The sequence below is a fragment of the Betta splendens genome, chromosome 10 (genome assembly GCF_900634795.4).
Source record: "Betta splendens chromosome 10, fBetSpl5.4, whole genome shotgun sequence".
NCBI lineage: Eukaryota > Metazoa > Chordata > Actinopteri > Anabantiformes > Osphronemidae > Betta > Betta splendens.
The window spans coordinates 14,182,149-14,205,603 of NC_040890.2; the positions used below are offsets into that span (position 1 = coordinate 14,182,149).

The 23,455-nt window shown below is 46.1% G+C and overlaps 2 protein-coding genes across 3 annotated transcripts; both read left to right on the forward strand.

The window, feature by feature from the left end:
- Positions 1 to 987: 987 nt before the first annotated feature.
- rbmx (RNA binding motif protein X-linked) lies at positions 988 to 4,453 on the forward strand. 2 transcript variants are annotated; one of them, XM_029164556.3, is made up of 9 exons: positions 988 to 1,135; positions 1,414 to 1,532; positions 1,830 to 1,936; positions 2,017 to 2,182; positions 2,260 to 2,400; positions 2,486 to 2,603; positions 2,816 to 2,938; positions 3,021 to 3,112; positions 3,833 to 4,453. In XM_029164556.3, exons 2-9 carry the CDS (start codon positions 1,424 to 1,426, stop codon positions 4,147 to 4,149), a joined length of 1,173 nt encoding a protein of 390 aa, XP_029020389.1. In that variant the 5' UTR covers positions 988 to 1,135; positions 1,414 to 1,423; the 3' UTR covers positions 4,150 to 4,453. The 2 variants fall into 2 exon arrangements, with proteins under 2 accessions (XP_029020389.1, XP_029020390.1); XM_029164557.3 differs by lacking the exon at positions 988 to 1,135 and adding an exon at positions 1,162 to 1,314.
- Positions 4,454 to 5,786: 1,333 nt separating this feature from the next.
- arhgef6 (Rac/Cdc42 guanine nucleotide exchange factor (GEF) 6) lies at positions 5,787 to 23,121 on the forward strand. Its single transcript, XM_029164552.3, is given in 23 exon segments — positions 5,787 to 6,304; positions 7,325 to 7,408; positions 9,026 to 9,110; positions 11,645 to 11,757; positions 11,828 to 12,032; positions 12,298 to 12,350; positions 12,439 to 12,533; positions 12,660 to 12,755; positions 13,172 to 13,294; positions 14,355 to 14,493; positions 14,611 to 14,670; positions 15,472 to 15,618; positions 16,390 to 16,476; positions 16,616 to 16,697; positions 17,715 to 17,830; positions 17,978 to 18,115; positions 18,117 to 18,155; positions 18,884 to 18,904; positions 20,139 to 20,235; positions 20,319 to 20,405; positions 20,500 to 20,599; positions 20,767 to 20,821; positions 21,103 to 23,121. Coding segments are annotated over 23 exon segments (2,310 nt in total). The 5' UTR covers positions 5,787 to 6,139; the 3' UTR covers positions 21,226 to 23,121.
- The last annotated feature ends 334 nt before the right edge of the window (positions 23,122 to 23,455 follow it).

A 23,455-nucleotide genomic window follows, 5' to 3' on the forward strand; every position in this document is an offset into this window, starting at 1 on the left:
GTGTAATGCAATATGTATTAATAATAGTTAAATGTGCTACACAATTTGTATTTGACCAATTTGTTACATAACATGTGTGTGTGGTATGAACAATCAACATAATTGTGAATTTTGACCATTGCTGTCACATTTCGGTATCTGCGGTTGTGAAAGTGTGAAAGTATAACTGGTCTAACAATTCTAAATACCTAAAACCCAGTTGGGTGTTCCTCTAGGTGACTGCAATTTTGTGTTATAGCATTATCAGTGATTAAATATTACATCTGCCTGGCTAAAAGTAAAATGCCTTCTTTACTCGTGTGTCCTGCTTGGATATACTTATGTAGTATTTTTAGGCTTTTACCATTTTATGTTATATTATTATTTAATTTCATTATACATTACATAAAACTAACTAACTACTTTCGAAACCAGAAAAGTGAAGAGGCTTCTGATCATCAAACAAAATGTATTAGTAGATTAGAGCCTGGACTATTTAGTTTATAAATAATAAGTCCCCAAAAATGTTACTCATGGGTTAAGACATTGCGTTTGATAATACAGTCTACGTCTTTCTAAATGTTTAGAAAAACCTGTTGTTTCTGACTAATGTATAGTTGTTGGTCTATACCCATAATTACCCACAGCAAAACAGAACCAGGCAAATTTGGTAGTAGTGAAGTTTCTAAACTCAAGTCAAAGCGCATGCTCTAAAATGTACTTTAAATAGTGTAGTACTACATAATGTAATCAACTTTTACTACCTAAGCCTATTGCCTATAGTATGTTGTGTTGCAACTAAAATTTGCACTAAAGAATTTTCAAATAATTGAAAACCTTAATCACTTCATAACAGAAGCACAAACTTTACTTTTCCTTCTTGTCAAAATGTTGATAGCTGAGTCAATTAATCTGAAATTTTTTACGTGAATAATAATTGCAAGATGTTGTCGCACATACTACAATGTAAAGAAGACGACTGCTTTAGATGAGTTGATTCTACTGAGTTGTAACCTGTATAAAGCGGTAGGTGGCGGTGTTACGCAATTATGCGAACGACCTGCCGGAAGTGCAAGAGAAGGAGAAAGACAAGGAAGCACGAGAAACCGTTGATATAGCAAGAACCGCGGGCTAACACTGCGCACTAAAGTAGCAGGTAACATTTAGTTTGCATAGTCTTTATGAAGTAAAATATTTTTTTTGCCTTTTTAAAGTGTAGCATTTGTAAAATTCTGGGCTTTTGTAAGTAGCTGCTAGCTAGCGTTAGCCATTTAACAAGCTACAACCACTGGCACGTTTATCGCCATTTTGCGCGTTTAGAAGCCCAATACTTTAGTGAGTAAGAAGGTAGTAGTAAACCGAGGGGATACGGCTATAATGTGAATTGTTTGCATTGTGTAAAATCTTATTAACTCTATAAACTTTTTTTCCCAGGTTGTGCACGATGGCAGAGGCAGACCGTCCAGGAAAGCTCTTTATCGGTGGACTCAACACCGAGACCACCGAGAAGGCCCTGGAGCAGTACTTCAGCAAATACGGCAGGATTGTCGAAGGTCTGAAATAAGCGCACCCGCCGCTGGGCCTTTTACTCGTAACATATTTCAAACTTTGAAAACTTTGTGTATATTCATGCAGTTTTCCTGGTGCTGTTCAAAAGCTCTCTTTTAGTTTTGTTCGTTTGCTTTATAGAGGTTTAGTATGAAATCTGCAAATCAAAAAAACAATTTCCGCACAAACTATTTAAACAATTTAGTTTTTATGTTATAAATACCAGTGCACTGCTTATTTGTCATTTATTATAACTTTTGCATTTGAATACTGAAATGTTCATGAACCCTCTCTGATTTCAGTTCTTTTGATGAAGGACCGTGAAACCAACAAGTCAAGAGGTTTTGCTTTTGTCACTTTTGAAAATCCTGCTGATGCTAAGGATGCTGCGCGGGAGATGAATGGAAAAGTAAGTTCTATGTTCAATCTGTCATCGTCTTCACAAAGAATCCTCTTGAAATCACCATTTTAATTGTTCCTGACCCGCAGTCTCTTGATGGCAAGCCTATCAAAGTGGAGCAAGCTACAAAACCTCAGTTTGAGAGCAACCTCAGACGAGGGCATCCACCCATGCATTCTCGCAGTCGTGGTCCACCCAGAGGCCCCCGGGGTTCTAGAGGAGGTCCCGGTGGCATGAGAGGCCCACCATCTAGAGGTAAATAGTCAGTGTGTTTGTATTTATCAGTGAGTTGGAGCTTGGTGTGTTGACTTTTGCAATTCTTGTCTGTTAAGACTACTATGATTCAGGGGATGTAGAACCCTTCTTCAAAGGGGTGTCATCCAGAGGCCCACCTCCACTAAAGAGAGGGCCCCCGGTCCGTAATGGAGGTCCCCCACCCAAGAGGTCTGCCCCTTCTGGTCCTATGAGCAGACGTAAGTGTGAGAAAATTCTTGGTTTTACATTTTGTTGGTTTAATTTACTGAAGTCATCTATTATTTGTTGATGTGTGGATTTTAGCTCCCATGTCAAGGGACAGGGATCCCTATGGTCCACCCCCTCCACGCAGAGACTCCATGATGTCCAGAAGAGATGACTATCCATCACCACGAGATGATCATTACAGCTCTAAAGATGGGTAAGACTACTTTTTCAGTTGTAAGAAACCTGTCTACCTACAGACCTAAGATTTTGAAATAAGAAAAAAACATCTGGACATTTTGCATGGACAAACAAATAGCAAATGCTAATTTTCTATATTCTATAAATGTAGATTTATCACAACTTCCTTTGTTTACTGGCCAAGTAAGGTCTAGCTGCATCTGTTAAATTAATTGTGTTGTTTTGCAGCTACTCTAGTCGGGATTATAATTCCAGAGATTCAAGAGACTATGGACCACCACCAAGAGATTATTCATACAGAGAGTATTCTAGTTCCAGAGATGACTATGGATCAATGTCAAGGGGCTACAGGTACATGCAATACTTCATACAGCTCTAGGTGTCTCCTACTAATTCACATTCAATAAATTATTTTTTATTTTCAATATTTTAGTGATCGTGATGGTTACGGTAGTGGCCGGGAACCCAGAAACTATATGGATCGTCCAAGTGGTGGCTCCTACAGAGATTCCTATGACGGTTACGGTAAGATATTCGGCCATGAGTTTAGTAGCAACCGATAACTATTGGGCACAAAGAAGAGCTGCACAAATAAGCAACCGAATCATAGCGCTGACCACCACAACCTACAGTTACGAGACGTTTCTCCCCACCCCAGAGGAAGTGGAATTGCATTCAGACTCTCTAAACATTTTTCTTTTTCTCTGTTGCAACACTGATCTGCATTGAAGTTGCATATTTTCATGATAATCTGAAATTTTACACATTGGCATTCCAACTGAAAAAAACAAAATTTATTCATTGTCCATATCACAGCTGCAATCATCAAAAGAATGAGGAAATCCAAAAAGTTCCTGGAAACATCCGTTTACCACTCAGTATGTTGCCTAGCAAAGCACTCCCTCAAGGAGTAACCTTCCAAACCGTCAAGACAACTGTGAATACCTCGTCCTGACCTGCAGTTCTAACTCTTGGAGCTCTGAAAGGACAGTGGCTACTCAAACCGATGGCATGCTGAAATGGTTAACACTGCCCGCTTCTTCCCTGTGCTTGGAAATATTACTGAACATACCAACTAAATATCCATGTTCAATTTAAGATCGTTCACAGAATGGGGCGTGTAAACATGTCATCCATTAAATATGTTTGTCAAAGAGAACTCTATTGGCACAAAATGCGCACCTTAACGTGCAAGAGAATGTATAAATTAAACCTTGCCAATTACCTGACCCATTGACCCTGCAGGTAACTCTCGCAGCGCCCCACCCTCACGGGGCCCCCCACCATCCTATGGTGGGAGCAGTGGAAGCAGTCGTTATGATGACTATGGCAGCAGTTCCCGGGATGGCTATGGCGGTCGTGACAGTTACCCCAGCAGTCGGAGTGAACCATATCCACCTAGCCGTGGGGAGCGAATGGGCAGGCAGGAGAGGGGCCCAGCTCCCCCTGTTGATAGAGGCTACCCTCCTCGTGATTCATACAGCAGCTCAAGTCGCGGAGGGCCACGCGGTGGCCGTGGTGGCAATCGAGTCGATAGAGGAATGGCTCGCAGCAGATACTGAACTGAACCTGGAAACCGCATTAAAACCAACGTTAGTCTCCGTGCACAGTAAACACGTGCTTTGGATGAAAACTGGCATCGAGACAAACTAGCCATGTCTAAATCTGTGGATTAAGAAGCTTAGCTTTGAGCTGTATCTTGACTTTCCGAGTTTTTATGTGTACATTTTTTTAAGTATTTTTCTTCCTCATGTAACAGTACAGTTACCAGTGAGTGTTAGTTTTTGTACATTCAGTGCTGTTGGAATCTGCAATGCCCTATAAGTCTGGCTTTCCTACTAATAAAGCTTTTAGTTGTACCTTTCACCACTCCTCGTCGATTTTCAGAAAAACAGACCGTAACACAAATGTAAAATACTGTTGAATTAACAAAGTTCTCAGCAAAACTTTGAGTCTCGGACTATGTAATTAGTGGAGTCACATTGATTCATAACACAAATGTACTTCCAGCTGGATGCTACTGTTCTTAGGAGATAGGGAAATGTTGCTGTCAGAATGTTTCAATGTAGTTTCCTTGGAAACGGACCCATCACCCTAGAGCCATTTGATGGCATGCAACGACAAAACCAAAGGCAACAACAACAAATGCAACTCAACTGATAGTCAACAGCTGGTAAGCAAAGCAAACCTCTTTGTTTCTCATCTGTAATGGGTTTCTCATTGTCCTGTATTGCAATCTCCAAATCTCAAAAGGTGATTTCCAAGACGTTTGCCTCGGGACCAAAAGGAGAGACGAGCTGAATGAGCCTTTTTATTTTAGTTCGCTTTCAGCAGCTAAACTTGTCAAAAGTATTTCAACATGCCATGAAGTTTCATCCCTTTTCAGCAATGAAATATTAAGTCATTTGGACAGCTGACCCCTCAAAACAATGGGGATTGCCTGAAAGCTTCCAACCTGAGTGAATGTATTGGCCACAGCACGTTTTTAATCAATTTAAAAGTATGTGTAAAAATATTCTTGGGAGACAACTTGCAACCAGTTAGAAAGTAAGAGCCTTTTCCAGTATCTGAACCATTTCCACAAGCATGCCTGTTCAAACAATGGAGACCTCTGGAAGAACACACTCGTCCTACTGCCAAACTGGAAACGATCACTGAAGCAACTTCGCAGTCGGACCAAGGACAACATATCACTTTGATTATTGTATTAATACATAATTAGGAAAAGGGAAAAGTGTTAATACTGTTTTCTCTTGCAGGATGAACGGCACCTTGAGGCAACTGCCCTCGGAACCAACCCAAATAGTGGCCTCCAGTTGTTAAACCATTGAAAACTCAGTGCATTCATGCAGGTATGTCAACCAGGTGTGTGTCGTAATGGATTTTACACTGCTGTCATTTAAAAATTATATAATTTGTTGTCTTTCAGATGATGGTATAGGGTTTCCTTCAGACTGCTCACTGAATCTTCAAGTGGAACAAAAAGTTGGAAATAGGAAGCACGCGAGCCGAGAATGTAACAGCAGTCAATGCTGGGTGGTTTTCAATAAAATCTGATACCAAAGTATTTTGTTTGTTTTGTCTTTTTATAAAATAAGATGGAGGTTACTTGTTTTTTTTTTTATTCTACAACATTCTGATCCCTATTAACAGGTGAAATAGTTTCCACAGTCTTGTATATTTTCCAAATATAGATGTATTTCTAGTGTTTTACTATATGTTGTATATTTGTCCCGTAGAAAAAGGGTCCAGATCAGTTTTCCCTGGTCTTTGCTGCACTCGGACTTATGTAATTGACCAGGAAATGCCTCTGCGAGCATGTGTTCCTCTATGATTAAAATATTGCTCCTGTGCATTGTTGAGGTGCCTGTTTGCCAGTAGGGGTGATCATCAGTTTTGCGCGTAGAAACCGTGTCGTCCTTCCCCCCACCGCCTCTCTCTTTTTAACTTGCAGCAGAAGTACGGATGTGAGTTGCATATTGATACGGAACAGGCCGCCAGTTTTTTTTTCTAAACAAACGCGTGCTCGGGCAATGATCGTTTTGTGGAGCTATGAATCCAGAGGAGCAGACCGTAACGTGGTTGATATCACTGGGAGTGCTCAGCTCGCCTAAAAAGAACATAGCGGACCCGGAGGACTTTTTGAAGACGTCGCTGAAGGATGGGGTCGTCCTGTGCAAACTCACGGAGCGACTCATACCTGGATTCACCCCCAAGGTGAGCTGCGGATTTGGGTCAACTTGAGTCAACACATATTAAATGATAAAACCGCCCTGGGCAGGAGGAAGTGAGGGGTTTGACGAGCCTGACACCGACGGGAACTTCTTCCTGCAGCAGGGCCTGCGTGCTCTTTAGCCCGCATTAGTTGTTTAACCTGTCTTTATTTGCGGCCGCCCGTTTTCGTTTTGCGTAAAAGCGCAACGCATCGAATTGCAGCTGCGTTTGGCGACTGCGTTTTAGACGTCAGATTTCAAGATGCGGTTTCCTGTGAAGCGAGCCAAATGTTCCGCATTCTTGACACCTACCAAATCAGGATGATTTCGGTGTCTAGGCTGTGTTTCGTGCTAAACACGCGCCCCGGTGGGACGACGGAGCGGCGCCTTTCACTTGACGCACACTTTTAAACTTTGACGCCAGAAAGAGCGTTCATATCGCATGTTTAGTTGTTGGGCTGACAAAGTCGATAAAGATAAATAACAGTTGCAAAGACAGTTCGTCACTTCCTCTTGAAAGGCTCGGTTCTTCCCGGTGCGACCTCCTCTGAGACGGACTTTGAAACGCCAAAATAAAACAGGAAGTAGCAGCGTCTCTCTTAGCGGGTCGCTGTTGCTGTTTTGATGCGTGGTCCCCTCCTTTTGCACATCATACACTGCCATTTAAAAAAGCAGTGGAAGCTTGCAGCCCTCAGAGTCAAACCAAACATGCGTGCTATATGCGCCTTTAAACTTTAACGCGACTGTGGCGTTATTTACGGATTTTATTTTGAAAGATGGTAAAAGTAAGCGGATGTTTGGCTTGAATCGGGTTAGCTTTCCGCGGTTTGCTGTTAATGGGTATGTTTCCATGAAGGGGACACAGGAAGAATCCACAGTTGTTTAGACAGTTACTCGCTCGGATCGTTAAACCCGCGTTACTTTAGGCGCCTTTGCCCGTAGACGCCGCTTTGAAGCGTTGCACAAGCCTCGCAGACTCCACCGAAGCATCTTTAACATATGTGTGCGGTCTGTGTGTGCGCAGTACTGCCAGGAGCCGAGAACCGAGGCGGACTGCCTGTCCAACATCAGGGAGTTCCTGAGAGGATGCTCGTCCCTCAAAGTGGAGGTAAGTGGAGCCACTGTGAGGAGGCGCGTCCGTGGACGTCCCCATGCGTCCACGAGGCTCGTGTCTCTGGCACGAGCTCCTTGGCTGTCGGAACGCGGTGCAGGGTTGAAGCGGGTCTCCACATGGATCCTCATACGTCCATGTGGAGGTGCACGCTGTCAGTCACTCCCCCTGACGGGACAGGAAGGGGACCTTTGGCCCTCATGACCAGTCCCCTTGTTTTCACACAGTTTTGCCCACTGTTTACTTCCTTGTCCTCTTCTTTCTCTTTCATGCTCTGGTGACTTGATAGCAGCCTTTCGTCTCCCTGCAGGTTGAAAGTCCCATAGTCACACTCTGCAGGCTGTCTGAATAATGGAACAGGGCGAATCACTTGCAGATGTTGGGAGTTGTCTCTGTCTCTGTCTCTGTCTCTGCACCAGCCTGTTTGCGGCCGCAGTGGACAGCGCGCGTCTCGGCGAGCTTTAAATACATTCCTGGCCTTTTAACCAGCTAATGGAGCCATCCAGCCTGGCACACAGCAAAGCCCAGCGGTTTCAGTAGCTCTGCCCAGCTGGCGTGTTGCGTCTGGGAGGTCCCCTCTGCTTTTCATCCATCAGCCCTGCCCGGGCCCATAATTAGGCCTTTTTGTGGTCTGCCAGTAACTCATAGGGCGAAGCTTTCTTTTTGGGACAACCTCTGTTACATGTGTCAGCCAGTACAGTACGAGCCCGGCCCATCCTGGGCTTCTCTCGTGTTCTGCCAGCGCCTCTTCATCCTGTCACTGTACACAGAGCCGTCTTGCTGCTTTCACTTCTGCAGCGTGACCAAGAAAGAGGAAGTGCCAATTACTGCTCAAGTCCTCGGATCCTTTCCTGTTTTATGAACTTGGATGATTTGTGTGCGCCGATTGTAAACGCCGCCACGGGCCCTTTACAGTCGCGCATGTTACATAACCTGACCCAGTGGAACTATTGACGACTATTGAAGTTTCTGCACAGGCGAAAGTTATTTCTGATGGTTCGTTTGACTGAAAGATGTAACGGCTGCACTAGCTTTAACTGGGGATGTGGATGTTGATTTCCAGGTACGCTCTTCAACCAAGCTGTCCTACCTAAACTCTACATTTAATATGTTTTATTTAAAATGTGAAACTTTATCTGCTAGAAGAAAGAAGATAGTCGTCCTACAGAGAACGAAGCACTTCGCCGCTGGGCGTCTACAAATTGCAAATTAGTGTGTGTGGCCCCGTCTGTTTTATCACAGACCACTAAGGCACAAAATATGGGCCAGACTCAAAATGTCAGTTTTTATCTGTCCTGTTATGGGTTTATGCAAATCCCTTTTTGTGTTTGTGTGTATCTCTATTGTTTATGCCCCAGTCTGGACTTTGTCTCTCTCTCTCTCTCTCTCTCTCTCTCTCTCTCTCTCTCTCTCTCTCTCTCTCTCTCTCTCTCTCTCTCTCTCTCTCTCTCTCTCTCTCTCTCTCTCTCTCTCTCTCTCTCTCTCTCTCTCTCTCCTGTATATGCACTGAGCTGCTTCTCAGGTCTCGCATCAATAAAACTGGAATTTTAAATTTGACTTTTGTTGTTGTTGTTGTTGTTGTTGCATCATCTTTTGTGTGCTCTTTCCACCCAGGGCTTTGAACCAGAGTGGTTATACACTGGGGAGAATTTTGGCAAAGTCCTCAACACTTTGCTGGGAGTCAACTTCGCCACACAGGGTAAGAGCTTTGCTGTGCCTGTGTATCTGGGCATAACTATTCTGTGTAATAATGTAGTCATAACACACGGGCTGTGACATATGTGCGTGTGTGTGTGTGTGCTAAGCCCGTGGTCCTTCACAGACCTTGATGCGTCCATTCTAAATCACACTCGGGTGTGTTGCCCATGGGCAGCTGGCATAGCAGTGTGTGTCTGGGACGTGCTGGGTGCCATGTGCAGCCATAGCTTGATACACCCTCAGTCATTTCCTGATTTTCTTTTGTTTTTTTTGTACATCATCTCTAGTATGAGATTAAACGAGACTCGCTTCTTCTTCATTACGTTTGTCTAATAATGATGCGGCTAAAAAGGAAACACAGTCTCCATCCAGACACCTACAGCTGCAGGAAAACCCTCAGTGTCACAAAGTCAGTGTTTTAGACTCTTCCACCGCTGCATGGTTAATAATAGATGCTTAATGTTTGGGGCTATTTGAGAACCTGTGTTTGGAATATTGAGCGTGTGCTCCTGGGGAGGAAGCTGCAGCTTTCATGGGTCAGAAATATGAGGCGAATATTTTTTTTAAATTGATTATTAGTTTGAACATGTTCAGTGTTGAAACGTGCTTTAAAATAATTTCATATTTTCAGCCTTTAAATAATTCTCTATTACAATATGTTACTTTTCGTACCATTGCTTTGTGATACGTGTCACTTTGTATCACTTTGTTAATTCATGATCAATGTCTCGGTGCACATAAATTGTGTGCAGAGAGATGTGGACCAGATGAGTCTCGGCGCGGGGCTCTGCTTCATATGCATATCTGTCAGAGGCTGCCTGTGCCCGGCAGCTGTTCCCCCGTCTTTGGAAGTAAACTTGATTTTAAATGGATTAGTCACAACTTAGTTGATGTGATCAAACCCAAGGGGCCTCTGTGTTATCACGCTCCTCCAAAGCTCGCTTTCCTTCTGCCTGGTCTCTATCTGCTCAGTGTTTTGGTTTGTCTGGGACAAATCCTTTGGATATTTCCTGCACACACAAGTCACAGCGGCGGCCGTGGAGCTCAGCTGACAGAAGGTCACGCCTGTCCGTGTGTGTGTGGGATCCGTGACCGTGGCCAGCGGTGCGTGTGTTGCATCCCACTGCCTTTGCTGGCCTTTTATCATGAGTTATGCCCCAGTGTGATGCACCCTGATGTCCCAGCATATGGAAGCCAGCATGGAACATCCAGCCTTTTTCCATCGAGTCGTATATCATATAGAATCCAGAGGATGTGCTGATGAAGGAGGACGACGTCGGTGTGTTACACACACATTTTACTATAGGTACCAACGGGTGAAGAGCCCATTTCAAAACCTTTACAGCTCGTGTGGATTTGAATTAAAGACTGCTGATAGTAATGATGCCTCCTATAATTTACGCAGTGGTCAGGCAGCAACGTCCACCCAAAATTTGATGGGGCTGAATACGTTTGTGCTTGTCAGTCTGTCGGAGGCTGCAGCGCTGCCACTGAGTCACTTTTCAAATGACAAAACAAGACTGATGCCTCGGTCAGAGTGTGTCGATGACTCGCACTGACCCCAGATCATTAGCTCTCTGCTGCAGTGGCGACGATACAGAGGAATCTGCATGTGTGCATGTGATTTTAATTTCTCTCTAAGCTCTAGATAAGTGTGATGTTAAATGTACAGGTGTACGTTATTAATTACATTAAATACATTTATGAGCCATGGACTCAACCATCTTCACATTGGTCTATCAGGGTTTGTGAAAAATAAGTGAACAGGAATATCATTTGAGGAAAGTATCTGAGCTTGTATTTTCATGTTTGACGTAGTATGAACACACGTACGTTTATTCTTGAAAGGGAAATTAGAGTGAGGCCTTTTAGTCGATAGGACGAAACTCAGGTGCAAGTCTGAAGGAAGAGAATTGTGTTTCTTTACTCCAAGTCTCATCGTTGTACACACGTTTAAGGAAATGTGTCATTTTCAGACAAAGCTGTATTGTGGCTGTCGCATTCACATTCCTGAAGTAACACGCATGCTGAGCTGCAGGGCTCAACATGGGATTACCAAAATATCTTGTTTTTCTCATTTCCATTAAGGAAATTGGAGAGAAAATCAAACCAAATGAAGTCATGTACGTAACAGTATGTTGATGAAGTCTCTTATTCATTTAAACGTCTTTTGTATTTTATGATTCATGAAGGAAAATTCTGGATGAAAATGAAATGTTCCCATTTTTCCAGCTGCTTGGTCTGTCCTCCCAACGGTTGTGGTTAAATCAGATGATCCTGTCAGACTCCGTGAATGTGTTGCGTGCGTGTGTGCGCATGGATGTTCAATGTCCCGGGGCTTCGCTGAGCAACGAACCATTAGCACATGAATTACCATCACATGGAAATATGAGCACTGATCATCTCATCTGATGATGATGATGATGATGATGATGACAGCGATGTTTGTGTGTCTGTTTCCAATGTGAAGTTATGCATTGTGAAAGTAAATGCATCCAAAATAACAAACATAACATCTTGTCTCTCTGTCCAAAGACTGCGCTGCTGAAAGGTCATGTTCACAATCCGGTCCCACGTCTCCTAATCAGTCATCGGCGTCACACGCGCTCAAGTCCAAAAGCTCTCTGCGCAGACAGTCGAAATCAGTGGTAGGGTCTCCTCTACAAACAGCATTTCTGCACACCAGTGCATTTGTCTAAGTGACCGCCTGTCCAACAGGAGATGAGTGAGAACGGAGGAGGCGGGCAGCTGATGGTGAAGGCCCGCTTCAACTTCAAGCAGAACAACGAGGACGAGCTGTCGTTCAGCAAAGGCGAGCTGATCCTTGTGACGCGGCAGGAGGAGGGGGGCTGGTGGGAGGGCAACCTCAGCGGCCGGACCGGCTGGTTCCCCAGCAACTACGTCCGGGAGGTCAAGCCCTGCGGTGAGTCGAGCCGGGCCACATCGGGAGCAATGGTATCGTCAGTATCGTGCTTTTAGTTGAGCATGCATTCAACACCTCATGATGGAGCGGTGGTGTGATCGCGGTGTGATGTTTTCGGAGAAAGGACTTCAAGGAAAAATGCAAAATAACAGATGTACAGAAACGGTGACAATATTTCGTTGTAACACTTTTTCATAAGCACCAGCTGTGACTATAGATATTGTGCTGGGAAGCAGTGGATGGACTCTGTTGTTTATCCTTCCAGAGAAACCAGTGTCTCCTAAAGGAACTCAGCTGATCAAGAATTACTACAGCGTGGTGAGTGTATTGTTTGTTAAATCTGTGCTCTGCTGACAGGCAACGTCTTTAAATCTCAGTATTAAGCTGATTTGCGCTCCGCTTTCAGGTGGTACAGGACATCTTGGAGCATGAGCGGGACTTTGTCAAAGACCTACAATCAGTGCTGAGTTGTTACCTACGACCACTGCAAGCCAGCGACAAGTACGAGCAGCGACACAAATAAAACCCGAGAGCAGTGTTTTCTTTCTTTTTACTATAACTATATGAAGCCGTCGAGCAGTAGATATTCTTATTATTTCCAATTATGCTGGATGTGTGAATGTGCAGGCTGAGCAGTGCAGACAGCGCCACCTTGTGTGGGAACCTGGAGGAGATCCTCACCTTCCAGCAGGGCCTGTGTGTGGCGTTGGAGGACTGCATCAAGTAAGTGGCGCTGGACTTTGTGTGAGGTTGAGAGCGGCATCAGAATTCCAGCGTGCGTTCTGCAGCGCAGTTAGAGTCTCAGCGAGCGTTTAATCCAGTCTGCTGCGCTGCACTGCGCTGCGCCCACACTGGACATTACTGTCGAGTGTTTTGCAGAGCGAAGCGACCTCTTTTCACTTTTGCAATCACTTCCTTCCTTCCACCTCTTCACACAAACAAATATGCACTTTCAAACTGAAGCTGAAAAAAATCACCTCGGCCAGACTTCAAATCTGCGTTAATAGTCACAGCCTGCTGATTAACACAACACGGGTAATATAGCGTCAGTAACAGCGGCTTTACGTCATTCCCTGGTTATTCTGCACAGAAAGGTAACAAAATGTTGACTTGGTCTCGAACTTTCCCTGTCTTTGCAGAGTTCCTGAGGGTCAGCAGCGAGTAGCGGGCTGTTACTTGAACCTGATGAGTCAGCTCAAGACTTTGTATCTGGCTTACTGTTCCAGCCACCCTTCAGCGGTCTGCATCCTCACGGACCACAGGTCTGACGACTGGCTTACAGCAGATCTTAGCTCTTTATTTTCATCTTGTGATTCACTTTAATGTCACATGGAACAGTGTATTTACTCAAGAAAAAGATCCATATATGTGTAAAGTAACCTGGCTATTGCCGGGAGCTGCGCAAAACTGACCCTGTGTCATCTATATCATTTATAATTAACGTCATTAATGTTCCCCTCCTCAAAAATTGTTTTCTATATAAGTAAATGATGCGGCCTCTATTTTAGTTCAGGTGTAATCTATCTTTCAGCCACAAGATGGCAGGCCTTCCACTTGAAAGTAGGATTAAGTTCAAACAATAAGTTGCTCGACCACGTTCCTGTGTTTTACAGTTTTCTTTCAGTGCATCAATGATGATAATAATAAAATTCACCGTGATTAAAGCTTCATTACACAGACGAGAGTCCCTGCGATGTTAAAGTAGGTGCAGTTTAGTTTGATCGCACATGCTTCAGTAATGTAGAAGTGATAAGTCAGGTTCCACAGTGTGAGCTGCAGAAAAAGTTGAATTACACACAGGAAGCTGTGGTCGGCAGGCGGACGCGGTGCTTTTTCACAGTAAGCACATTTGCATTTCAGTTGCAGAAGCCTTTTTTTTTGTCACATTCACATTATTACCAGCTAGCGTTGCTACGGCGTGAGTGAAGCTTTTAGAGTCCGCCTCTAGGCACGTTTACAATGAAATGAACAAGAAGCAGCCTTCTGAACAACGGTCCGGGTGCTGCTGTTCTTTCCACATGTATGTCACAGGTTCATCATACTCTCAGGTTTTAGTTCCTACATCGATGACACAAATGGAATTCCTGAGAAGCGGTTAGACGGGAGACTCGCCTTTAGGGCTCCTGTAATTGGAAAGTTGTTTGTGTCTGTAGTTGGTTCCATTTATGATTCCATAATGTTATTTTACTGTTTACTACAACTTTTCAGCAGGTCAAAGGCATATTGCACTTATTTAATACATAAATGTTTGTATGAATTGAACTTGAAGATGAGCTGCACGAACTGTGCATTAAAGCTGGGGCTGTGTTGTGTGTTCCACAGCGATGAACTAGACAAGTTCATGGAGAGCCAGGGCGCTAGCGCTCCGGGGATCCTGGCGCTGACCACCAGCCTCAGTAAGCCCTTCATGCGACTCGACAAGTACCCGACCCTGTTGCAGGAGCTGGAGAGACACGTGGAGGTAGAGCAGCGACGGCTAGATGTTGTATCTCATAGAGCATCTAGGTCGTGCACTTTTTTTGAAATGAACATTTTACGTGTCCATGTCTGACGTGTGACGTGTTCGTCGCTACCACAGGAAGCCCACCCGGACCACACGGACATTGTAAAAGCAACAGCAGCATTTAAGAGCCTGGTGGTAAGTTTGGGCCCTTCCAGCACAGAACATTACACTATAGAACACTATAGGGTGCACATCCTTCAAGATGAGGCAGAGCAGCTGACATGCGTTGAAATAAAGGCTGATGCAGACTCTAATGCAAATGAACTGAGTAAACTGCTCAGAGTAGGTGAGGTGCGTTATGCACTTTGTCCTGCATTCGATCACATTGTTCCAACAGTGGGTGTAGATGAAAATGCCATGTTGGAAGATTTTGGATTCTAAACGACGCACGAGCCAGCGTTGCTCTGAGACACAGTTTCCACGGCGCGGCTCACGGTTCCTCATCAGAGTAGAGGCCGTGACTCAGAGGCCGTTTCTTCAATAGGGCCGCACAGGAAAGCAGGAAAAGAGCGACAGTTGTGAATGCAAGTCTCGCTTTGTGTGGTCGGGCGCAGGCGATAGCGGAGCGCTGCTCCCGTCCCTGCAGCGCTCCGTCTGCAGACGCTTCTGAATAACGTGCAGTGGAAAAAAGGCAGATGTTGCGCTGTCATTTTTCCTGTGTGTTAGGGGACAAACCCGACAGGTGCTGTGCGTTTTTGTTGCTTGGTGTCGCAGGTAATTCTTAAAAGAAAGAAGAAAACCCTGCTTTCTCTAAAGAGTGGGGGGAAAACCCTTGTGTCTATTACTCAGTGATTCTTAAGGAAGAACAGCCACATTTAGCGATGGGTGTCAGAAAGTGGTTACTTTTACTTGTCAGCACTAATTGAACTTCTAGAAACTAACACTTAAAGCATCTACTATACATCTGTGTGACTGTCTGTGTCTGTGTCTGTGTAGACGCAGTGCCAGGAGCTGCGGAAGCGCAAAAACCTGGAGATCCAGATCCTGTCGGAGCCCGTGCGCGGCTGGGAGGGCGACGGCATGAAGAGCTTGGGCCACGTGGCCTACATGTCCCAGGTCCACCTGAAAAACGGCTCCAGCGAGGTGAGAGACCGGGCCCGCTGACATCAGCCCCCCGTGACGACAGCCCGGAGCGCCCTGGGCTCGGTTCAGTCCGAGGCTACGGCCTCAACAGAAGGAGAACAGTGGATGTTCTGTATTAAAACGCCGCTCAACACTCAGAAGAAGGAACTTTTGTTCTTCTTTCAAACCCTTCGTTTTCTAGAACCATCCCGTGTCAGGTGCATTTCTCACGGTTCACACCAGGCCGTGGAACGTGCTCTATATTAGTCTGACTAATTCAAAGTCTCACTGACAGAGTTGGCAGCCTACATTTCCGAATCTGTGGGTCTTTTATTCAACATGTGAGGCATTTATCATTGTTCCAGCGTTCCCGGTGACCCCCAACACGCACCGGGTGAACTCCCCTCCCCTTTGTAGCTGCTTGGGTGAACCTTTAAGTGTCATAACAGAAACCCATGTATGTCATATGGAGACCCACACGCCTGCTCTTCTTTGTGTGGTTTCTGTGTAGGGGTCGGCTTTGAGGTGGTGGTTGGAAGAAAGCCGGCGATAAGACGCCTGGATCCCCGTGTTAATCACTGCCAACCACTATTCCGACCGCCGTGTGTTTGTTTTCTAGCGTAGCCCTCCATCTCGGCTCGGCTCCTTTTTCCATTCACATAAGCACATATCGGCGCAGCCAAAACAGGGCGCGGATGCGGCTTTTGCGAAGCCGCTCCCAGCCGACCTGTAGTTACACACAGTGACGGCACAGATGAATCCACACCAACCAAACGTGTGTGTCTCTTGCAGGACAAAGAGGAGCGTTACCTAATGCTCTTCCCTAACGTGTTGGTGATGCTCTCTGCCAGTCCACGCATGAGTGGCTTCATTTATCAGGTGAGCTGCTCCACGTCTCCTGTACAGTAGCTGTGAATGCTGCATTCACCCTATTCAATCGGATGAACGGCTGCAATTAACATCTCCTTCTGCTGTGAAGTATTTAATAATCATTTTAAGTGCGTCTGTAACTCTCCAGGGAAGACTCTCGCTGACGGGCTCCACAGTAACGCGGCATGCGGAGGACGCGGACAGTGGCCACTACGCCTTTGACATCACAGGTTTGCATCGGACATTGACCCGTTTTGCTTAATTCGCCTGACGTCGGAGGCTGCATGAGCCAGAATGGGCTGTAACCCGGACTGGGAGCGTCAGATCCAGCACTGGGCCATCAAACAGCCCTGGGCCTGTGTTAGCTTTATCTTACCATGAAATATTCAGGCTGGTGTCTGCGCAAAGTCAATAAACTAATATTAAACCGGCCCTGTTTGCTCAGAGCAGTCCGCTTCGCGCATCAAATGAGATAAAGCCTCCCATAATAAGAAGCCACCCTCTGCTTCCATGGCAGCGTGGCTCCTTCTCCTCTCAGTCAGCTCCATGAGGTAGTCACCTTCAGAGGTTTCCAACCATCATGAAGGACGTCCCAGAGTAGGACGGACCCCTTGGCTTGTTGTTTACTGGACTCAGGCCTGGAGAGGATGGAATCCACATCATCCAAGGCCTGAACAGTTCAGAATGTACAAAAATGATCAAGGCCGCTTTCAGCCACAATCGGGGCTTAAGAGAAGTGCTGTGACAAGAGGAACCTGAGAGAGGTTTGTGATTATGGCTCAAAAGCGGGTGGTGGTTCCAGAGAGCATGTAAACCCGGGGGTAATTCCCCCTGAGGCATCATTGAGAACATCACAGGTTTCTGTCTTTTCACTTCTTTTTCGTTTTCCTTTTCACTGAAGGTTTTCACCTCTGAGCCACTTTCCTTTAATACGACAGCAACTGCTCATCGAATCCAGAGCCTTGATCTTGTCAACCATATCAGTGCTAAATAACGATGTTTACGGAAAGAATGAGTGTATGAAACTATAATTTACCAACACATCACTCTGTGTGTGTGTGTGTGTGTGTGTGTGTGTGTGTGTGTGTGTGTGTGTGTGTGTGTGTGTGTGTGTGTGTGTGTGTGTGTGTGTGTGTGTGTGTGTGTGTGTGTGTGTGTGTGTGTGTGTGTGTGTGTGTGTGTGTGTGTGTGTGTGTGTGTGTGTGTGTGTGTGTGTGTGTGTGTGTGTGTGTGTGTGTGTTTTGCAGGAAGCATGATCGATCGCGTGACCGTGCTCTGCAGCAGCTCCCAGGAGCTACAGGAGTGGCTGGAGCACCTTCAGCCCTTCAGCAAAGGAGGCAGCCCTGCAGGCACCATTTCAAAGGTTACGGCTCGCACGCTCGCATAACTGCATCAAAACAAAAGTCAAAGCAAAAGCGAAGAGCCGGCCAGAGTGTGAACACTTTCTCACCTACAGAAGAAAAACAAATGACCCGGGCGCTCTTTTTTTTCTTTCTTTCTCACACTGTAGAATGTGGAGGGCAAACCGCTGAGCACGGTCGGCACGCCCACTCACCTGTCCCACCTGGGCAGCCTCAGCATCAGCCGCGGCCCCCTGGAGCCCCCCAAAATCAGCAAGCCCTGGTCCCTGAGCTGCCTGCGCCCCGCCCCCCCCCCTCAAGCCCTCGGCCGCGCTGGGCTACAAGGAGGTAGGAGTCCATACGCATCGTTGTGTCCACACAGCCCCCCCCCCCCTCCCGTTCTCAGACCCCCAGTTGTGCCTGTGACGCAAAAGTCCCCCAACAAACGCATTTCATGATATGAGGGAGCAAGAAATCGCAGGTCTAGAAGTTCAAGCTCGACAGGTGGAACCCGTGGACGTCCGATGCGCCTTCACTGACGATGGCGCCCGTGATTATTCACTCGCTGCGGATTTGGCTGCGCTTCGGGCCGTGGGCTACTTAAATTCATGCCAGTAAACAGCCGCGCGCCTGTGACGGGCATCGCAGCGCGCCGGTGGTTATGAGCCACTTGTGTTGCGAGAGTCTCTCTGCGGTTGGACGTGGGAGATCGCACCTTGTATCAGTCAGCACTTTAAAGGTTCTGGTTTGTCTCCCACTGTCTGCTGATGCGTTGGATAGACGCGTACACCGGCTCCACACATTGCATGTGTCACTTCTTGAGACTTTTTCTCGCTCGTCACACATGTTTCAGCATAAACGCCGGTCCGTAGCCAGCTCGGTTTCGCCTCCGAGAGGCTGCATGCACAATAACCTTCTTCCTGCTGATTTTGTGTTCTCGCCCTTTTATTTGTACGTAGAATTAAAATCGTAGGGGGATAGAAATGTTCACCGTTAACTCCTTATCACATCTGTCTCTCATTGTTTATTTCATGCACATTTCCCCTGTTTTTCTTTCTCCATCCTGCCTTCTGTAGAGGATGTCTTATATCATGAAGGTAAGGTTAGCTCACACTGTTTCTGTGTGTGTGTGTGTGGATAAGGATGTGCAAGTAAAACGGGGTTGCCTTTGTGTGTGTGTGTGTGTGTGTGTGTGTGTGTGTGTGTGTGTGTGTGTGTGTGTGTGTGTGTGTGTGTGTGTGTGTGTGTGTGTGTGCGCTAGCTGGCATGTCACTGTGCTGTTCGCATCACTCCTCCCTCATTGTCGTTTCCTGTTTTCTGCAGCCCCGCGTGTCTGCCGTTTCTTCTGTTTTTTTTCTCCTCATTCCCTGTACTGACTCAAGGTTCCTCTAACCAAGGGTGGTGTCATTTATGTGTGAAAACCTTCTGATGCAACACTAGTAAACTGCTGGAAATTCAGGCATGGAGTGCAAAGCCGAGTCAGCCCTGATTGACTGTAGCGTATTTAATATCAAAGTGCTCCTTTACAATCATTTGTCAGACGTTCCGGTGATCTTCTGTCTGGCTTTCTGTCTGGAAAGCTTGTGAATTTCGTTGCTCCATCAAAAAAAATACAGTTTCACAGCACACGTCGATCCGAGCACCGAATTACAACATGCCACCCAGTTGCCCTGAATCCAACCACCTCTCATTCCACCGTGGCCCATGACTTCACAGAACGGCAAGCCCAGGTGGAAATAACCTTTTGACTTATTGCAAATCGCTGAACCTCTTCAAAGAGCCCGAGCCAACGTCTGTCAGTTAGTTATTCCTCCTCATTCTGCCGAGCGAGACTCTGGTGGAGTTTCAGGGTGTGGGTTTCACAGCTTCTCCTTTCCAAGCAGGGGCACGGGGGGAAAATGTCATCATGTATGAATATGTTGTTCAAGGTACAATGTAGCTTCAGGTAACTATTCTACAGACCTCTGCTGATGAGATGAGGAAACGGTAACAGTCACGTCAGTCTTTAGGTCCTGAACTCACCTCAGATCCCAGCTTCATAAAACCACGTCACTGTGGTTGGATTGTGTAACAATTATGTATCATCTGAGAGTGTTGATATGCAGGACTCATATGATCAGTCACCACCACATGCTTGCTGCCTTGTTTGTTGACGGGTATTTTGTTCTTGGATGTTTATATATTGGGGGCACGTGTCCCCATGAGCTTGCATTCTGTTTGGTTTGGACCCTTTGCTTTGCAGGTGTGTGTAGCAGTGTGTGTGTGCGAGTGTGAGAGTGTGTGTGAGACGTAAGATGGATCAAATTGAATTTAACCATTGCACTCCTCCAGGATTCCAGCAAGAGCCCACGCCCCATGAAAAAGTTCCTTCCAGGCAACAGGAAGAAGGAGCGGAAGCCGTCTGATGACGAGATTCAAACGAGGAAAAGTACGTGTTATGTGGTTCTGTTGCGGTTTTATTGCAACCCCCATGTTGTGCGTTATAATATATCCGTAACACCTGCCTCGCAGGTACGGTGGCGCTGGAGGAGGATGCTCAGATACTGAGGGTGATTGAAGCGTACTGCACGGGAGCGAGTCTGCACCAAACCACCACAGGTGTGTTCTCACGCAAGAACCGAGAAGAAACGTTGAGTCACGCCTTGAAATGCTCCCGAATCATGGTTTTCCATTAATGTGTGTGTTCATGCAGCCGTGCGGAAAGAGTGCGTTCCCCAGGTGCTTCTGCCAGAGGAAGAGAAGATCATTGTGGAGGAGATGAAGAGCAACGGCCAGACAGTTATCGAGGAGAAGTATGTGTAATTATTACCCTCTGTGACACGCAGCTCTTAGTATTTGGAACCTGCTCTTCTCTGTAATTGGATTGTGAAATGTAAAGATCGTGAGTCTTCAAACACAGACCTCTGATACAAACGTATTGAACGTATATTCTTCAACTTCTTCATTTCCTGTCCTACAGGAGTCTGGTTGATGCGGTGTATTCTTTAAAGGACGAGGTTCACGAGCTGAAAAAGGTGAGTCTGCCCAGTTCGACCTCTGCATTCAGAGGAGCCAGCAAAAGCTGCGTGTCGGCAACGCACAGTTCTGTGTCTGGTGCTTGTTGATGCTTTGGGTCGGTTGCACGCAATCGTTCTGCAGCTCAGTTACAAGTACATTGACCTTAATATATTAATATCATGTGCAACAAATCCGAAGATCATCTCTGCTGCACCCGACGGTGTCGTCAGGCTCCGTGATGTAGACATGAAGCGTTGAGCAGTCTAATTAATGCTGGCCTCGCCCCAACGTTTCCCAGGAGAACAGGTGGATGAAGCAGTTTCTGGAGGAGGAGCAGAAATCCCGCAAGGAGCTGGAGCGAGCGGTTCGAAAACTGTCCAAGCAGAAGAACGATTGTACGTGGGATGACGGCGGCCACTGAAGGCTGTGCGTGTGAGGAAGAAGCATGCTTGCAGAGGAGTGGGGGGAGTGTGTGTGTGTGTGTGTGTGTGTGTGCGTTTGTGTGTCTATGCTGCATCTCCGTATTTCAATCCCACAATAGAGTTGGACTCACTTCTGCTACTTGAGGGTCTCAAGCGACGACGCTTTGTTTAATATTAGGACGAGATCTTATCTGTCTTCCTGTTCCGGCCTCATTAGACGAGGCCACTACTGCGCTTCCTCTCGAAGCGGCTCAGCTGAACCGAGACTGAAGGTCTGACGGCCACTGTGAACCCCCACCAGCAAACGGGACCGTTTTATGACATGGACACAAGTCATCCGCCGCTTCCTTCGCTTCAGCTGGCAACGGGAAAAGGAAATGAGGAGCGGTGATCGGCGTCTGCAGCATCACAAGGGCCGCGGCCCGTCGTCTCGTATTAACCTGTTTCCAAACGCAGCCTTTTGGCCGCTCACTTTGCAGTCTGCATGTGTGTACAGTGTTTCTACGGTATGAAATCTGCATCAGAAATGTGATAATCAATATAACCACACATGTAGTCACACGCTATCAGGGATGCAGCTGCATAATGAAATAGGAAAGAATATTATTTAGCCTTTTAATATACAGCAGTGCACAAGAGATAAAGGCCCTATTCTTATTAGAATATATATAAATCATTTTATCATGAAGCATCCTCATGTTCTTGCTTTATTTGGATTTTTATAAACATTTATTTATTGTTTACACAAGCATTTAATTATTTGTCTGGCCTCATAGATAAACTGCAGGGTCGCTTCTTCTGTCTGACGTTTGACAGACAAAAATAAATATTTAAGCCTTTTTTTTTTTTTTTTTCCAATTCACAAAAGTGTGACCTGCATTTTAGTTTTTACTCGGTCGCACTCTCTCTCTCTCTCTCTCTGCAAAGCTGGTTGAGAGGAAATAGATGGAGAGAGGTGTGTTTGTTAGTGTGGAGGCTGAAAGGCCCAAGAAAATTTAAAACCGGCTTCAGGCTAAAAGGATGAATTCTATCGAACGTGTCTTAGGTGGTTCCTTGTAATATTTCAGAGAGATGAAGCGGCTGAATGGCTTCACGGCCCGTTTGCCTGCTGTTTGAGGTGCAGTCCACAGCGGTACATTTCCTCGTGAGCGGTACGCTTCCTTGTGATCACACTGACGCGCACTCTTGCTGCAGAGCAGCAGCGGGAGATGTTGTTGACACGGAATAAGTGACTGTTCTAATACTCGGCCAGGTCACGTGTCAGAGAAACCGCAATAATGAATGAATTAACCATGTGACACACAACCACACAATCAGGCCATACATTGACCCTCGTTTGCCTTCATTTAATCCAGTCCCTTGTTGTTGATGATGTCATAGGAGCGACTCTGCCCCAGTCGCGTCCTAAAGGATGCATCAATACTTCTATACTGTACAATCTCTGCTGGGAAGTGCTGTTATTGAGAATCCTCTCTACACAGAGGCCCAAAACTGTGTAAGGTGCAACTCAGCGCCAGTACATCTGCACCAGAGTCACTGTGTTGCTCAAGGGCACTAGAGCATTACAGAGACGTCCTACGTGTTCATCGTTGAGATTAATACTGCTGCGGTTCGAGTCCTTTGACTCGTCTGCGCTGAGGATGATCTGCAGCACTTTCCACGTCCCAGTAGCCTCAGTGAGCACTTAGTGGTGGGAGGGGGTTGTATCATCTTCATCTTTGTCTCACATCACATCTCCAGACAGTTGTGTGTATTCTTTTTTTTTTTCCTCAAACGTACTATGCAATTGTTGTTGTTGTTGTTGTTGTTGTTTCGAGTATTGTAAGGCTTTCTTTTCTAGACACTCTGTACTTTATGTTTGGTATTTTCGTTCTTTTAATAAAAATTTAATATAACGAGTGCAGTTGACTTCGCCAAGTGAGGAGCGGAAACCATTTGACACTGGAAACTGAGCCAGGCCTGGCTGTTCCACGCAGGCTCAGGGATCCGTAGGCCCTCGAGCAGCGCGGCAGCCTGCGCGCGGTGGAAGGAGTGACTAGAATAGACGACATCCTGTGCGCCACCTCTGCATCTGTGCGCACACCTCCATCGACATTCAGAGTTTCCATGCAGCGCGGCAGCAACCATGCGAAACCCGTTCGTGAAGTCTGAGGTGCTAAAGTTAATCTTGCACGGCGCAGCGTTTTCTTTTCATAGCTGGGAGGCGGGGCAGGACGCTCGTATATTACT

Coding starts and splice junctions, on each gene's coding strand:
- rbmx (XM_029164556.3), top strand. CDS start 1,424: ATGGCAGAGGCAGACCGTCCAGGAAAGCTCTTTATCGGTGGACTCAAC. Junction 2,183..2,259: donor GAGAGGCCCACCATCTAGAG/GTAAATAGTCAG, acceptor TTGTCTGTTAAG/ACTACTATGATTCAGGGGAT. Junction 2,401..2,485: donor TTCTGGTCCTATGAGCAGAC/GTAAGTGTGAGA, acceptor TGTGGATTTTAG/CTCCCATGTCAAGGGACAGG.